The sequence below is a fragment of the Falco punctatus genome (genome assembly GCF_963210335.1).
Source record: "Falco punctatus genome assembly, chromosome: 5".
NCBI lineage: Eukaryota > Metazoa > Chordata > Aves > Falconiformes > Falconidae > Falco > Falco punctatus.
Genome location: NC_137584.1, coordinates 86,695,362 through 86,712,709, shown reverse-complemented (window position 1 = coordinate 86,712,709; position 17,348 = coordinate 86,695,362). Strand labels below are relative to the sequence as shown.

Below are 17,348 nucleotides of genomic sequence, written 5' to 3'. Positions count from 1 at the left end.
ACTGTGCGGCCTAGGCCCGAGCCGGGCGCCGGGGCGGGGGAAGGAGCGGGCCTGCTGCGGGGCCGCGGCTGCCGGCGCGGGGCCCGGTGGTGTGGTGCCGTGTGTTCGGTGGTGCTGGCACCGGATCCGGGCGGCATCCACGCCAGCGGCCTGGGGGGGAGTTGGGGGGCACGGTGCCCGTCCCGCCGGCGCGGCGCTGAGGGGACGAGAACGGCTTCCCGCGGCCGCCCGGCCAACATGGCGCGGGCGCGGCTGCGGAGCGGGGCGGGCGGGGGCAGAGCGGCTGCCGCCCTTCGCGGCGCCGGCCGCGGAGCGGGGCACCCCACGCGTGAAGGCGGCGGGTTTCGCGCGGCGCCGCTGCGCTCGGGTGGGTATTTACGGTACGGGCGCGCGCCGGCGGCCGTTACGGTAGCGGGGAGGGAGGGGGGGGGAGGAGGGACGACGTGCGCGGGGGCGGGGCGGGCAGTGCTGCGTGCTCGGCCCCGCGAGGCGCGTCTCCCTCGCGAGCTCGGTGAAAGGATTTGGCGCCAGGCGGGTCCGCTCTGCAGCTGCCGCAGCCGCACGAACCAGCCGCGCCACCCACCCAGCCGCCTCCCGCCGGGGCCTCGACCCAGCGCCGCCGCCGCCGTCCGCCCCAGCACAGCGTCGCCCTCCCCCCGCCGCCCAGGGATCGAGCCGCCGCCGCCATGAGCTGCTCGCCCGTGAACGTGAAGAAGCTGAAGGTGTCGGAGCTGAAGGAGGAGCTGAAAAAGCGGCGCCTCTCCGATAAGGGCCTCAAGGCCGAGCTCATGGAGCGGCTCCAGGCCGCGCTAGACCAAGAGGAGGCCGGCGGGGGAGGCCCCGCCAGCAGCGCAGTCGAGCCTGGCAACGGCAGCATGGAGGGGGAGGCGGCCGAGAGCGGCGGGGGCGCCTCGCAGCTCCACCAGGGGGGAGGCCCCGACCAGGCCGCGGCCTCCACCGCGGAGGACGACGACGAGGAAGGGCTGGAGGCCGCCGATGGCGACGCCATGGAGCTGGGCGAGGAGAACGGCGAGCGGGCGGGGGCCGGGGGCGGCCCCATGGAAGAGGAGGCGGGCGGCGAGGAGGAGGAAGAGGAGGAGGAGGAGGATGAGAACGGAGACGACCAGGGATTCCAGGAGGGGGAGGACGAGCTCGCCGACGAGGAGGAGGCTGCGGCCGGGGACGCCAACGGGCACGGGGAGCAGCAGCCGCAGCAGCCCCAGCCCCAGCCGCAGCAGCAGCCCCCGCCGCTCCTCCAGCCACGCGGCGCCGCCAAGGAAGCCCCCGGCAAAAGCGCCAGCGGCGCCTCGGGCCCCCCGGCGGCGGCCGCCTCCGGCCCGGCGGGCCCCGCCAAGCAGCAGCAGCAGCAGCAGAAGAAAGCGGAAGGCGGCGGTGGCGGCGGCCGCCCCGGGGCCCAGGCCACCGGGGGTGAGTGTGCGCGGCAGGGAGGGGGGAAAGGCCGTTAATCCCATCCCCCCCGTCGCGGGAGCTCCCATCGGGGGGGGGGGGGGCGTGGGGGGGGGTCGGGGGGTGACGGCCGGGAGGGCGGTTTCCGGGGCGCGGGCGCGACGGCGGCGCCTCCGGCGCCCCTCGCGTGCTGCCGCGCGGGCCCCGCGGCGCGAGCAGGGGCGCGGGTCCCGCGAGGGGCCGCGGCGCGGAGGAGGAGGAGGAGGGGCCGCGGCGGGGGGAGGTGCGGGGAAGGGGCCGCGGCGGCGGGCCCGAGGGGGGGGGAGGGGTGGCGGCGGAGGGGCCGCTGGGGCGCGCTGTATTGTGCTGAGGAGCGCTGGGCGGCGTGACGTCACTTCCGGCCTGGCCGCTGCACGGGATGGCGTTGGGAAGGCCGGGTACAATGGAGGCGGGAGGAGGCGGAATCCCTTCCCTGCAGGCAGCCGGGCGGCGCGGCCCCGCGCGGGGCTCCCGCCGGGCTGCCGGGAGGAGGCGCAGTCGTGCGGATCGCGCGGTGTCCTTGCGAGCGGCCGGGAATGTCCTGCTGGGGGGGGGGCGGCATGGCGGCGCGGGAGGGTTTTGTGTTGCCTTCCCCCCCCCCCCCCCCCCCCGCGATTTTTTTTTTTTTTTTTTTTTTTTTGATATCATTATTTTTTCCCTTCTCCGTCTCGCTTTTCTGTGAGGATATTAACATCAAGGAGTGTACCAGCACTCGAGATAAAGCGATTTAGCAGACGAATTTTGAGTCTTTACAGAAAATTCCAGAGGCGCGTTTTTATCTTGGTACAAAGAAAAATTCTTCTTTAGGGTACTTTGGTCACGCTGTAGGTTCTTAACGGTTTCCAAGCTGGAACCATTGTATAGGTCTTCATTCCCGATTAAAGAATCACTGCGTGTAATTAAAATAAATCATTATTCTCTTATAGGAGACACTAAAACGGAACAAAAACCTGGTGAAAAGAAGAGAGGAGTGAAGAGACCACGTGAAGACCATGGCCGTGGATATTTTGAATACATTGAAGAAAATAAATACAGCAGGTAAATGAGCATGATGCTGGGCAGCGTTTTTGGTAAAGAGAAGTGAACTGCAGAAATGTGTAATTTAGCAGTGTGAAAACGCATGTAGCTTTATTATCCTTCGGTTTTGTTTTCCTCAGGGCCAAGTCCCCTCAACCACCTGTTGAAGAAGAAGATGAACATTTTGATGATACAGTGGTTTGTCTTGACACTTGTGAGTAAAACATGCTTTCATCTTAAAACCACACTTTCTGAAATGTGGGGTGGATACATTTCTTGTCTTCCATTACTAAATAACTTCTAGGGAAAAAAAAAACCCTACTAGAAAAGGTGTTTCCACTCATTTTCAGTATAGAAAAGAACAGAAGCATATATAGGTCTTTATATTAGCAGTGATAAGCTTGGGTTTTCCATGAAGCTTGTGATAGCATAGAGTTTTCTGAGCAGATCTTAACCAGAACACTAATCTAGCCTGAAAAGCAAGGTGGCAAGTGTAGAGTGAGCACAGAATACCCTGGAAACAGCTTCAGAAACCAATGATAACAGCACACGAGCTTTTCACCTTTTCAGAAAGTCCTGAGAGTCAGTAGTGGAGGTAGTTGTAGCAGTGGTATTTGAAAAGTGAGGTTGGTGCATAACTTGCTGAGGCCCTGTTTACATGTCGGCCAGCAGAGCATATTTCCACATTTTCTGGTAAATTTAACAAAAATATCAGGTAAGGCCTCCTTTAAAAGTGACCGATTCATGCAACCTGGGAGTTTGCAGAGCAGGGGGGTGATTTGTGCAAATAGGATGGCAGAGAGAATTGGTCACAGAAATCGACAAATACCCAGAAACAGTGGGTTTGATTTTGAGGCAGATTACAAATGCCACTGTTAGTGGTGATGTACCATGACTGGGGCAGAGCTGACGTTTTGTGTTCTGGAGGGTAAGTAAAGGCTTAGTGTGGTATTGGAAATCTTGAATAAGTGATGCTGGAATTTACTGGATTCTGAAAGTGCCACAGAAGGAAAGCTTAAATTTTGGTGTTGTCTGGCATATTTGCCAGTAGTTAGGGCAGTTTTTTCCCAATAAATGTTTGAAATTAAGGAGCTGTTAGTTCATAGCCAAGTAAATTGTGGAAAATGCCATCCTTGACACTTTGGTAACTAAATCTCAAGTATTAGCTGCTAACTTGGTGAGCAGCCACCTTTGTGGGAGCTGCTCACTTTTGCAATAACTGAGTAGTGACTACTTTTCATTATTTCTAGTAGAAAGTTTTGTTACTGGGCAAACTTTAAATCAGTGTGTCGCTAGACTGCTCAGAGATCAGAATCAAACATAGCTTTAAGACTGAATTGCATAACAACTTGGTGTGCTTTTTTCTGGACCGTAATGATCCAGACAAATAAGAGGTTTAGCACTCAAGCGCTTTTTATTACCAATGTCTTACAAGGAAGCTGGAACTACCAATTCTGCTCTCATTTGTTGTTCCAAAAGTAAACCTGCATGGGTGGGTTTCCTCTGTAATTTTATCTGGTTTCAGGTGACAAATAGAAGTACTGATGAGAATACACTCGGATCGCAAATACTGTAGTTGCAACTGGGGATGGCTGTATGCAAACAAAATCATGCATGACAGTTACAGTAATACAGGGAAGAATGCATTTTCGGGTACTTGGGCTGCGTGCTGATTTTATACCAGGGCAGAACAACTCATCCCGTGCTCGTTTTGCTCCTTGTAACTCTCGAATAAGTTTGGAGTTTCTTCTCTAGGTTCTTTGGTCTGGGGCATTGAAGTGCTATATCCTGCACCTTGTCTTACCATTTTTATTGTCTTTTTGAAACCTACTAGAAGATTAATTTGAAATTTCATGGTATGCAGCTCTGAGGATGCCTGTAAAACAGGGATTCCAGTTAAGTTCTGAGAGCGGTAGGTGAATTCATAGTGCGGGTAGTGTTTCTTAGGTAAGATAGGTTCTCTTACCGCATTCTGTGTTTTTAACCTATATGTACTTGACTTAACTGATTTCATTTTAATTGGCTTAATCTAATTGGACTTGCTAATTGACTATATTAACCAAAGACAGTACTACTTTCAGTACTTAAACAAAAATACTTGTGTTCCTATTTACTTGTCAGCTGCCTTTAGGTTTGGGCATGGGGGGTAAGAAGGCTTCAAAAAGGTATCTAGCAAATAATGCAGAGAGCACAATGCAGGTTCCTCTGCTCTGCGTTGACGGAAATACCCAACGTATTTGGCTGAGCTTCAGTCTGTAGCTCCGTCTAGGCATGTGTTCAGTGGCTTTCCTGAAAGGTGCTGAGCGCTTGCTGGCGGTTTGTCTTCAAAATCACCTTTGAAAGCTGAAGTCAGCCTTTAATGCATAAACTTGGAGAACTGTACTTTATGTTGTAACTCAAGTAAAGAGAATGATTTTTATGTTGGCAGATAACTGTGACCTGCATTTTAAAATCTCAAGAGACCGGTTTAGTGCTTCCTCTCTGACCATGGAAAGCTTTGCTTTCCTTTGGGCTGGAGGGAGAGCCTCCTATGGAGTTTCCAAAGGCAAAGTCTGCTTTGAGATGAAGGTGAGTTAAACCGATGTTTTATGGGAAACTGTTCTGCATGCTTAAATAGAATATTCTTTATACTTGACAGGTTTTGTGGACTTAGTTGAAACTAATTCAGGTGAACAGGACTTTCAGAAGGCCTCTGATGAGCCTGTGAAATGGTTCATGATAAAAGGTGGCTCAATTTGCAGAACTGCTTTCTCTTGTATAAGAACTTCGATTTAACAAAACAAAAAGCTTGCATTTGCCCTGAATGTATAACTTCTAGTCTCATTTTTGAATCAATAATTTATTTGGCGCCTCATGTATCAACACTTTAAGAATTTTGATGTTCGCTAGTCAGAAGTTTGCTTGTACTTTCAGAAGATTACAGAAAGCTTGGCTTCTTTTAAAAAGGGAATATAAATTATCCCAGCAGTCCTTTTTTCTGTTCCTGCTTAGTCCGAGTTTGACCTGCTCTAAGCAGGGATTTAGGCTAGATGACCTCCAGAGGTCCCTTCCAAGCTGAATAATTCTGACTTGCAAACACGGTGAATAGGAGTGTTTAGCAGGTACTTCATTTTGGGAGCAAGAGTTCTCCTAAACGATAAGAACACTCTTTGTCAATCAGCCTTGTAATAAACAGATTTCTTGTTTGTTGATTAAAGGATAACAGGAAGTACAAAGCCTGACTTTTTTTCCCCTGACTTAACAGTGTTGAAGGCTGCTTTGCATATGATGTGCCTGTGTATATAAATGCTTACTCTGTTCTATCCCTCTAGTGCTTTCAAATACACCCCCTATGGTGAGGAGTGGGTAGTGATCCCATTCTTCATGCTCTTGCATTGAGTGACTTCTGTGTCTGTTGGTACCCCTAACTTTAGAAGGCCAATGAAGTGAAATTGATGTCAGTATTTATTGCCCTGTTCACTTTCAAATCAGTTTCACCTCAGTCACCTGACTTGAATAGTTGTGGAAAACTGGTAGGATGCTGATCAGTTTCTCACTTTAGTTTGGTGAAGTTTGTAAAGGCTGTTAGAAAATAGCTGGTTGCCTACAGACTCCAGTGCTTTTAGGTGTTTGGGTTTTTTTAATCTGGTTATGTTGTTTGGAAGCTGGCAGCTTGCCCAGGAAGTCTGCTTAATGTGGAAAGGGAGGAGTATAATATTTTCCCCAGTCTATATAAAACCATTTCTTAGTACATCATCATATTTTACTGGCAAAGTAGTTTACTGTTAACCCCAAGTTTATGGCATTTGTTTAAAATACATATATACACACACACATCTTGTTTGTGATTTTAATACAGTATCAAAAAGATTAAGGCTTTTGTCTGCTGAGAGGGACGGGCTCTGGCTTTGAGGTGCTTTGAAGGTATATGGTATCTTGCATCTTCATTGCCCCATGAGGAGATGAAACTATTTAGCCATTGGCTTATGGTTTCACATACTTAAGCATGTTTTATTTTTGCAGAAGGTGATTGCTCAGACTTAGCAAAGATTTAACCAAAGTGTAAAGGTTCCAGATGTTGCCTTTGTGTTCCCGTCTTGTTACTGTCTAATAAATACTACGTACCTTTTCATGAATAATTTAAAAATAGGTTACAGAAAAGATTCCTGTTAAACACCTGTATACAAAAGACATTGACATACATGAAGTACGAGTTGGCTGGTCACTGAACACAAGTGGAATGTTGCTTGGTAAGTAAGACTTGAACATTTGATTATTTTTGTGTTACTATGTGCATGGTTGAAGTTTTAAGTTTTTTTTTTTTCTTAGCAGATGGGAAAAGCTTAGTGACTGTAATTCGTGTGTTTTGAAAAGTGGTCTTAACTTGAATTGTTCAGTGAATGTGGTGCGAGAAAGTTTATTATTTGGAACAAATAAAATGGTTAAGTATTTGGGCCTGTAAGGAGTACGTGATTTGAGAGTTAATTCTTTTAGTGGTCAGGTATGGGTTGTGGGAGAACATTCTGGAAGACCTGATAAGATTAAGGATTTCTCCTTTTCTTGTAGCATCATAAAATAGGAAGAGAGTTTTTCTTGCTGGCCCTTTTCCACTTCCTGCTCCTCCCCCCACTTCTTTGAAGTGTGGGGCATGGTGTAAGATTGAACCAGTGAAGAAAAATTCCTGGATAACTACATTGTCATCCTTTTGGCTTGGGGGGAGAATCCTCATTTCTGAAAGTAGCTAAGGAGAAAGTAGTACGACTTCATTACCTATATGGGAACTGATCATAATGGTATTGATAGCTGATACCTGCTGCTGAGATGCATCTTTGTGGGAAATGTAAATTAATTGGTATGTTCTGGCAGCAGCAGCAGCTTTCTAGTTAAGTACTTAAGTTTCACCTGAATCCTTGTGGTTGATGCTTCCTGTTAGCTTGTTCCTTGCAGCTTCATCCTCAGCTGTTGCATAGCAGACATTCAGCCTAAACTCCCTTTTAAAATGGGGAGGGGTAAGTGTTACTGGAGACTAAAGTCAGAAAGCCTATCTGACTAACTACGCTGCAGGTACACTGATACATAATCAGGTCTTTAAAAATGCTTGCTCATGTCTTTATCTGGCAGTTCAGTTTTGTGTCAACATGAATCTGGAACCAGCAGCATGAGGCTTTTAAAACTGGGATGGGGAGATGCTGCTGTTCCATCTCAAGTGATAGTATTTGTGAATAAAAGAATGAGCTGTAGCTCTTTGGGGGTCATGGCTTGTTTTGGCATGAATAAGAACATTCTGAACAGCAGCTTGCTTAAGTAGCTGTGAAGTGATTGTATTTCTAGAAGGTTAGGTGAAAATGCCTCTTTTTAATAAGTTTAAATTACTTCTTCAGGTGAAGAAGAATTTTCTTATGGGTATTCTCTAAAAGGAATAAAGACATGCAATTGTGAGACTGAAGACTTTGGTGAGAAGTTTGATGAAAATGATGTGATTGGATGTTTTGCTGTAAGTTTTCACTTAATATTTTCTTTTGAGGAAAAACACCCTTGAATTTTTAGCCTGCTTTATGAGAAGCAGTAAATCAAACACAGAAACTTGGAGCAAGAGAGAGTATTTAACATAGGGAGGAGGTAGAAAGAGCAGGTATTGCCTACCAGCAGTGACTGCTGTCGACAGGTCAAGATCACATATGCACAGACAAATGTGTTTAAAGCTTTTAAAAAAAAAGAATCTTAAACAAGATGATCGTTGCCAGTAACTTAAAGACAACTTTTAAGTAGTTACTTTATGATGTAGCAGTGTATAGCCAACATAGTGATACGACTAATAAAACTTTATAGAGCGAGGTGAGTAACTATCCAAACTAATGCTTTGTCTGAAAACCAGAATTTTGATGGTGACGAAGTGGAACTCTCATACTCCAAGAATGGACAAGAGCTTGGTGTTGCATTCAAAATAAGTAAGGAGGTTCTTGATGGGCGACCACTCTTCCCACATGTTCTCTGCCATAACTGTGCAGTTGAGTTCAACTTTGGTCAGAAGGAGGAACCTTACTTTCCTGTACCTGAAGAATACACCTTCATCCAGAAGGTCCCCCTGGAGGATAGGGTCCGAGGACCAAAGGGACCTGAGCAAAAGAAGGATTGCGAGGTAAGTTTCTTGGTGATAATCTGAAAGTTGTTAAAATAGATGAACAGAAGTGGTAGAGTTTAGGCAGACTGTTGTACAACACCACTCTGACCTTTTTGTTTGGGAGCTTTAATACTTGGTATCCTGTGACCCTTCACACACATACGTAACCCCAGTGCCCCTGCGAGCCTCACTCGGTTTACATTAGGCTTGCTGGTCTAAGCTGAGTATTAAAGAAGAATCTTTGAACTAGTATCTCAAGTACAGATCTGTCGTCATAGGTGGTGATGATGATTGGCTTGCCTGGAGCTGGCAAGACTACATGGGTTACCAAACATGCAGCAGCAAATCCTGGGAAATACAACATTCTTGGGACAAATACTATTATGGACAAAATGATGGTAAGTGATAATACAGTATTTTGTTTGTTCATACGTTAAAGACTCGCTGTAAACCTGAGGTCTTTGGCTACCATGGGACTCTTTTGTATCAAAGAAATACAAGAAACCAGCTACTGGTTAGCTAGAAGATTTTTATCTTGCAGGGCTGCTAACTTGTACATGGCACAGCAGGATTCTGAAGCTTTTTGTGGTACTGCATAAGAAACAGTCAGCTGTTGTTGACTGTTTAAGTATCTCTATTTCTCTTTATGTTGCTGTCCTCAGAACATTTAGCTTTGACTTAGTGATGTGGTGTGTACCTTAGGTTCAGCTGTATTGATTCACCTAGAGTCTTTGTGTGTATAAAGCTCTTCTGTCTTTGGGAGGCTTTGGGAATTTCGTTCAAAAGTTTGTAGCTGTGGCCTTGAATTTGAACAATCCTTGAAGCCAGGTGAAAAATACTTAGAAAAAAAACATCAGCCACATGTATCAGGGCTATTTTTTTTAACTCTGGCAATCTCTCTGTAGGTTGCAGGTTTTAAGCGGCAGATGGCGGACACTGGAAAACTTAACACGCTGTTGCAGAGAGCTCCACAGTGTCTTGGAAAGTTCATTGAGATTGCAGCTCGTAAGAAGCGGAATTTCATTTTGGATCAGGTAGAAGCTTCAGTGACAAATGGTTAAGGAAATTGTTATAGGCTGTAGTGCAGTAATTAAATGGGATTAAAGTTACATTGTAATAGCAGTTGTTTCACTTACTGACTTACTACTCATTCAGGGGACGCAGAGTTGAGATATTACTACAAATGCTTGTCTGAACTTCTGGATTTATGGGATGTGGGAGGAATAGTGTTTTAACACGTGGATATGAGCTCGTAACTTTGCATTATGCAGCATCTTTATGTCCAGTTATTTGTAAACTTCATTGCAAGCTCTTGTAGAGGTGAAGTCTATACACCATAAGTTGACTTCCTTAACTCTTACAATGACAGCTACGTGTAGTAAGTTACTGCATTTTTTTCAGACAAATGTGTCTGCAGCTGCGCAGAGGAGAAAAATGTGCCTGTTTGCAGGCTTCCAGCGCAAAGCAGTTGTTGTTTGCCCAAAAGATGAAGACTACAAGCAAAGAACACAAAAGAAGGCAGAGGTGGAGGGAAAAGATCTTCCAGAGCATGCAGTTCTCAAAATGAAAGGCATGGAACATAATCCTATACTGTATTTTAGGATGCTGAGTATCTGTTTAAAGGATTAAGTAAACGTGAAGTCTAAAAAATCACTTTATCTTAAACAGTTGTACTTAAACAAAACTGGAAGACTATTGTAACTTGTAGGATAACACTATATTGTGTTCCCTCTGCTGCAGTCCTTAACACTACTCAGTTATGCTGATATGCTTCATGCAGATGCACAAAGCTGTCTTGGCATAAAGTGCCCTATATAAGTGACATATTTGGCAGAAACTGGTATTCTGAGTGGAGGCTTATAAAAGAAAAAAAAAGATACAGGCAGAATGTTTTCGAGGTTTGGAACAGTACTGGCAACTCCATGAAGACCTTTTTATTTCTTTTGTCACTGTTACATTTCTTAAATGCTCAAATTATGTAATTCTGTCCCTATGCTGAGGGAATGCAGGGGGTGGGAGGAAGAATGGGAGAAAGGTGGTTAAATTATGGCTTTGATTGTGGCTGAATGTAGATGCTGAATACTCAGTGTTTTTGCAATTATAGGGAACTTCACACTGCCAGAGGTAGCAGAATGTTTTGATGAAATAATCTATGTAGAGTTGCAAAAAGAAGAAGCTCAGAAGCTTTTGGAACAATATAAAGAAGAAAGTAAGAAATCTCTTCCGCCAGAAAAGAAGCAGAACACTGGCTCAAAGAAGAACAAGAAGAGCAATAAAAATCAATTTAATAGGGGTCAGAGAGGACGTGGAGGATTCAACATGCGGGGCAACTTCAGAGGAGGAGGTGAGCCTAGAAATAAGCCAGCCAGTTTTGGAGGTTTCTGCTGCTGGAGGAGGGGAAAGTCTGTAGCAATTAGTACAAAGTGAATTGTCCAACTTGTGAAGTGAGGATTGGCAGAGTCCTGGATGACACTGTTCGTGTGGCTTGAGGCCCAGCTTTCAGTTTTTGTTAGTTTTGGTGTTCACTTGCGTACCAGACTGTGTTGGGGGGGGGTGGGGGGGTGTAAGTGTCATGTTAAAAATACCATTTTTTTTTCACTCTGACCAGGTGACTTAATATTTTCGTTGACATTTTTGCACTGAATGATGGACATCTTCTGTACCATCATTATTTTGAAAAATAATCTTTACCTAAGAAATACTTAAGACCTAACAATTACTTGATTGAAGTAACTCTTTCCCTGCAGTCCCTGGCAATCGTGGTGGATACAACAGGAGGGGAGGCAACATGCCTCAGCGAGGTGGTGGAGGTGGCGGTGGTGGCGGTGGCAGCAGTGGTGCAGTTGGCTACCCATATCCTCGTGGCCCTGTCTTTCCAAGCAGAGGTGGCTACTCAAACAGAGGAAACTATAACAGAGGTGGAATGCCCAACAGGGGAAACTACAACCAGGTGATGCTTTCGGGGGGCAATGGTTTTTTTGGTTTTTTGGATGATGTTAGAAAGGTTTGGTGGCTGTGAATAACCTCAGACTTGGTTGTGGTACTACGCTAATCCCACACGAAAAGGCCTGGCTTTGTAGTTCAGTGTATGTGCCCAGAGCTCTGAATGTTGGCCTGAGAAACACTGATGCTGACTGTTTAAAAGATTAAGATTTTTTTTTTTAGGGGGTGTTTTGATTTTTCTTTATTTTTTTTTCCGTCTCTCCACATAGTAGTAACCGTTGTTTAGCCTTAGGGTTACGGTGTCTCTTTACCAAGCATTTGGGGAACTTTCTGGAAATAGCTCTGGAGAGAGTCTTTGTTTTGGTGTCTGGTATCAAACACAACTGGTAAAGACATACTGGTGATGGAATATCAGTGGAAGTATTTGAAAACATAATTTGGATTACTGCAGAGCCAGCAGATGGAGCCCAAGCCAGTAACCATGGCTCTGGTCTGTCTGATGCTGACAAACAGGGGAAATGCAATATTTTATCTACTGGTGTCATTGTCCTTTGTTTTTTGTACCATAACTTTTATTTGAAGTTCTGTGGACTAGCTCTTCTTCTATTTTCAGTTGTGTGACCCATATCCCTTTGTCTGATCAGATAACACATCCTTATAGCAACTACCGCCTTTCCTAACTAAAAATAGGCAAGCTCTTGTATTTTTAGTTGTCCTGCTGCAGTTTAGCAGCTGGAAATAGGGTGAGTGAAAACTAGATTAGCTGGCTTTCCAGACCACTGGCAACAAGAGTTTGAGCTGGCTTATTAATTCCAAGGTTCTTGCCCCATGTTTAAGGCACAGTTCTTCAGAGGGGGGAAACTGTTTGTATCCTAGCGTTTTTCAGGGAGGTTATGGTTTGGGGGGGGGTTGTTTGGTTTTTAACCTGTTACCTTGCATTTGAAAGATTCTGTATGGTGTGTGGTGTTTTGGTGGTAATACAAAGATCGTTACTGGTTTTGCAAGATTGCGAAGATTGTTACACTTTTGAAAAATCTGTATAGGTGGAGTAATTAAAAACCGTTGTCCTCTTGCAGAACTTCAGAGGAAGGGGAAATAATCGTGGCTACAAAAACCAATCTCAGGGCTACAACCAGTGGCAGCAGGGTGTAAGTAGTCGTAGCTTTACCTTTCCGCTGATTGTTAACTTGAATGTTTCAAAACACTGTCTGTAGTAATTAATGTGTAATCAAAACTGGGTAGCAAAATCTTCTAATGCTAGGTGATAGCGCTATAAATAGTTTCTGTGCAAAACTTAATCTGGCTTGATGGTCTTGATATATCAAATATCAGCTACGGCTTATCGGTCTTCATGGTATGTAGTATTTGGCTTCACGTTACTACTGTGAAGTGAACTCTTTAACTGCCTTCGGTTCTTTAGGAACTTGCTGCTGTTTGAGAGGACTTGTAATCTGCTCAAGTTCCAGGAGAACTAGATGTTTGTTAAATGCTGCCTTTTTTTTTTTTCTGTAATAAATGTAACCATTATGTGATTACAGGTTAAAATTAACTATTTATCCATTTATTGCAGCAATTCTGGGGTCAGAAGCCATGGAGTCAGCATTATCACCAAGGATATTATTGAATACCCAAATAAATGAACTGATACATATTTCTTCAAAACCTTCACAAGAAGTCGACTGTTTTCTTTAGTAGGCTAACTTTTTAAACATTCCACAAGAGGAAGTGCCTGCGGGTTCCTTTTTTAGAAGCTTTGTGGGTTGATTTTTTTCTTTTCTTTTTTTGTACATTTTTAATTGCAGTTTTAAAGTGATTCGTAAGAGAACCTCAGCATTGTGCACGATAAGAGAATGTGTCAGTATTTCAGGGTTCTACATTTTATCTGTAAAATGTGACTTTTTTTTTACCACAACAAAAGTAAAACGTTGCTTTGTACCTGGTGTCTTTTTATTAAAGAATTTTCTCCTTTTTCCCCATTCCCCAATTTCTAAGAAACAGTCGTGAGTCATGTCACAATACGATAGAAATGTTAGCAACCAGATTCGTATGGAGGCTCCTTAGCCCTCATAAATACCATGAGACTATGTAAAGCTCCATATTACACTCCATCCTCTCTGTGAAGCTTCTGGGTGGGGAGGGGAGGAGGGGGAGGTAAAAGTTTCTGGCAATAACTAGGACTTTTTTTTGTAACATTTGGAACTCAATAAGATGTTGGGGGCAAAGAGGAAACCTGGGGCTAAATAGTGAAGGTGGAGTGTATGTAGAAGCTCTTAAAGTTGTAAACTTGGTTGCATTATTTGTGGAGGCTCAAACTTGTGAAGGTACAACACCATAATTTCTTTTCCATTTGTTCTGCATTTTGATTCTGAAAAGAAGCTGGCTTTGCCCATTTCTTATTAAACAAAACTTGTTGTAAATCCAGTTGTCTAATGGGATCTATATGAAGTTAGCTGTGTGTCTGTATAACTCTTTTCCCCACAAAATACTGTATACCTAGTGTGCTTGTAGTAGTTACTCCACCATTTTGTAAGCTAATGAAACTGTGAGTCACCCATTTTATATCTAATTTTTAATCATGTCAATTCTCAAATGGGTGTATCTCCTTAGCCTGCTGATTCCTTTTCTCTTTAAAGAAAGTGGGTGGAGAAATTTAACTCTAGACGTTTGTTTGCAATAAAATAAATTCATTTTACTCTTGTTTTGGGATTGTCGCCATCAGGGTCTAAAATCCCTTTAAGGCTATAAAGAGGAAGAGAATGTATGAAAGCGGTGATGTTGGACAGTTTCAAACTCATTACTGTATACATGCTGAAATACTCGTGTTTCGTTAAAAATCTGAACTGGTGGTTGCTCTGTTAGAGATATCACATGTATAATCTCACAATTTAACATGGTTATATGTATAGGGCAAAAGTCTTTGAGTTGCGCTTGCATCATGTAAATTCACTGAACCTATTTATTGTAAAACAGACGTGAGGGAAGGAGTGGGGGAAGAAACTGGACAGGGAGCAGGACAGGAGGGTTGTGGATCGTGAATCCTGGAGTCGGGACAGAGAGCTTCAATTTGTTTTAACTGCTATTTTGTTCAGATTTATGCTTTTGTAAAATTGTAGTGGCAATGTTAGCTGCTAATTTCCTTGCATTTTAATGCCGTAAGACAGGGGAGAGAGAGAACCGTCCCAAGTCGGACTTGTGGCATACGTGTGAGAGCACATGTCACTGCCAGCATCTGGGCTTGGGAGTTGCCGCGTCCCTCATGGCGGCGTACAGACTAGCGGAGGCTTACCAGCAGCAGCCTAGGTGTAGAGTCGGTGTAGCGTGCTTGCAACTTTTTTCAAATGTTAGTAGATTTCTAAGTCTTCAGAAGTAAAGACAAAGTTGTGTTGCTCTTCTAGCCTTTATAGCAGATGACCTTGCATATTGACATTAAACATTAACAGCACCACCTCCTTGTTAATATTGCTTTAAGTCATCCCTTTTCTTTGAATGAGGAAAATGTAAAAGTGTCTTTAAAGGACTATTTAATGAATAGACCTGTGGGGGATCTAAACCCCAATCTGTTTTGCTGAAATGGAATTTTCTTTAGACTTGCAAAAAGACCTTAGTGTAATTGAAGTCCATCTCCCTTCTACCTTCCTCACCAGAACTAACACTTTGTATGGAGTGCTGATCCTTTGCTTATTTTGGTACTCTATAAAATTATATAGTCATAAACTGAAATATAAGAGCCTACACTTAACTATGTGGTTGTAAAGCTTGTATTTTAATTCAAAAGTCTGGGATGTTTTGTTTTCAATTCTTCAATATATGGTGTTTGGAAAAAAAAAAAAAACCAAACAAACAAAAACCGACAAAAAACCCCCTTGACAACAGCTTGTACAGAAAGGCTATTACCTAGGAGATCGCTCCTAAAGGAAGCGAAGGCGGTGGAGAAGGGAGCGATGGCTCCAGGAAGATGAGGGCAGCCCAGCTGTGCGTTGGCAGAGCGAGAGGGCTGAGCCATCTGCCGTGTTGAGTAACCCCTTGCAGCTTACAAGGACTTGTTTACACGAGGAGTACCTGTGCTGCAGCAGCCACACTGCTGGCAGCGGTGGTGCAGGGCTAGTGACGCCACGAGGGTTTGGGGTTCGTCTGTGCTGGGGGGGGGGGTTCCGAGTGGGAGTACAAAGTGGGTTTGCTTTTTTTTTTTTAATTAAAGGTGGTTTGGCTTTTTTACTAACCGGGGCGGGGGGGGGGGTGTTGCTAATGTAAGTACAAAGCTGGAGAGCCTGGGACCTGGTTCGGTAGTAGGGAGGCAGTGTGTGATGCCTGCCCAGCTATTGGTAGCGGTAGTGCTGCTGCTGCTGCTGGTACTCTCGCTGCCCTGTCTGCTGAAGCTGATGGCATCTGTCATCTTACAACAGGTTGTAACCACCCTGCACAGCCACGTGTGCTTAGCTGCAGGCGGAAGGTCTGTGCTGGATATGTCAGGGTAGGGGGAAGTTCCCATTTAAAAATCAGATGAAAGACTACTCCAGTTGTATTTCTGCCTTTGCTACTACGTCACCTAGGATACACAGGGTGTAAACAGAGGTGCTTCCCTGACACACTGTGCTCTTAGAAAGGGGTAAGAGTAAACGGGCTGTGTAAGTGGGCTCTCACCTGTGGGACAACAGGGCCTGGTTTTTGTTGGGGGGGGTGGGTGGAACCTTCTGAGGTCCCTGTCCCCAGCCCCCAGCCCTGCTGGCACGGGCTGGCCCCTCTGGCGTGCGGTGCGGGGCACACTCAGTGGCGCTGGCATGTGCATGGGAGCTCCGCGTCCGAGTGCACCCATACGCAGGCTCCTTTTGGTGCCTATTGCAGGATAATTCTTGATCAGTAAAGATGTTTTTAGAAATTCTACTCAATTTTTCCAGTAGCAGAATGAATCAAACCCATGTTCCGGCAATGCCACCTGCGGTCTGTGCCACTTGAGTTAAAAAAAATACAAGATTATTCTTTATGGTGTAAGCTACTAGGTTTCCTTTTGTAATCTCTTCCAATGCTCTTGAGTGATGTTTTTAATAGAACTAGGTGATAAAGTCATCTTTTCAGATTCGGAGGTTCCCTTGTTCGTGACCTTTTGGAAAACTAGGCCAGCGCTTTCTGAAAGCGTAACCTCCGAGTAAGCCACGAGAAGTCAGACCAAGTTAGAGATGCAAGGTACTTTAATACTTCTGCAGATGTTTAACTACCAGGGGTTGGGCTCTCCTGAGCAAAGTGTGTGTGTACTGGTAGTTGTGAACTACGGAGGTAAAAGTACGGACGGGTGGAGCTGTCTCAGCCTGAAGCGCTGCAGAGGTTGGGGAGAGCTGTGGGCCGGCCACCAGAAAATGCCGGTGGGAGGGAAGCAAGCGGGCACTTGGAAAGTGTCAGGGAACCAGCTGGGGCAAAGTTGGAGCAGCAGCTCCGTGTGCGGAGTTTGCCCCACGCCGGAGCCACCCCGTGTCGGGGGGGGCTGTAACAGCAGAGCAGCGATGAGCTTTGTGCAGCTTCTCTCTAGGTGTAGGGGTTTGCATGGCGAGGTGTTAGTAGTGGCAGGGGTTACAGGGTTGGCTTTTGTGAGAAGCTTCCAGAAGCTTCCCCCACGTTTGGTAGAGCCGATGCCAGCTGGCTCTGAGATGGACCCACTGCTGGCCACGGCTGAGCCCATCAGCCACCGTGGCAGCACCTCCGGGGTGGTATATTAAGAAGGGGGGGAAATGACCGTACAACACGGTTGTGGTGGGGGAGGGGTGGGAACATGTGAGAGCAGCAGCCCTGCAGCCCCCAGGTCAGGGCAGATGGAGGCAGGAGCTGCTCCAGGTGCCGGAGCAGAGGTTCC

The 17,348-nt window shown here is 45.7% G+C and overlaps 1 protein-coding gene across 1 annotated transcript; it reads left to right on the top strand.

Moving 5' to 3' along the window:
* Positions 1-462: 462 nt before the first annotated feature.
* On the top strand, positions 463-13,441 carry HNRNPU (heterogeneous nuclear ribonucleoprotein U). The gene is made up of 14 exons (XM_080390464.1): positions 463-1,428; positions 2,373-2,484; positions 2,604-2,677; positions 4,892-5,031; positions 6,593-6,692; positions 7,824-7,936; positions 8,318-8,581; positions 8,842-8,961; positions 9,469-9,597; positions 9,965-10,133; positions 10,668-10,907; positions 11,311-11,513; positions 12,583-12,654; positions 13,077-13,441. The coding sequence occupies exons 1-14, from the start codon at positions 687-689 to the stop codon at positions 13,128-13,130; spliced, it is 2,532 nt and encodes an 843-aa protein (XP_080246590.1). The 5' UTR covers positions 463-686; the 3' UTR covers positions 13,131-13,441.
* The last annotated feature ends 3,907 nt before the right edge of the window (positions 13,442-17,348 follow it).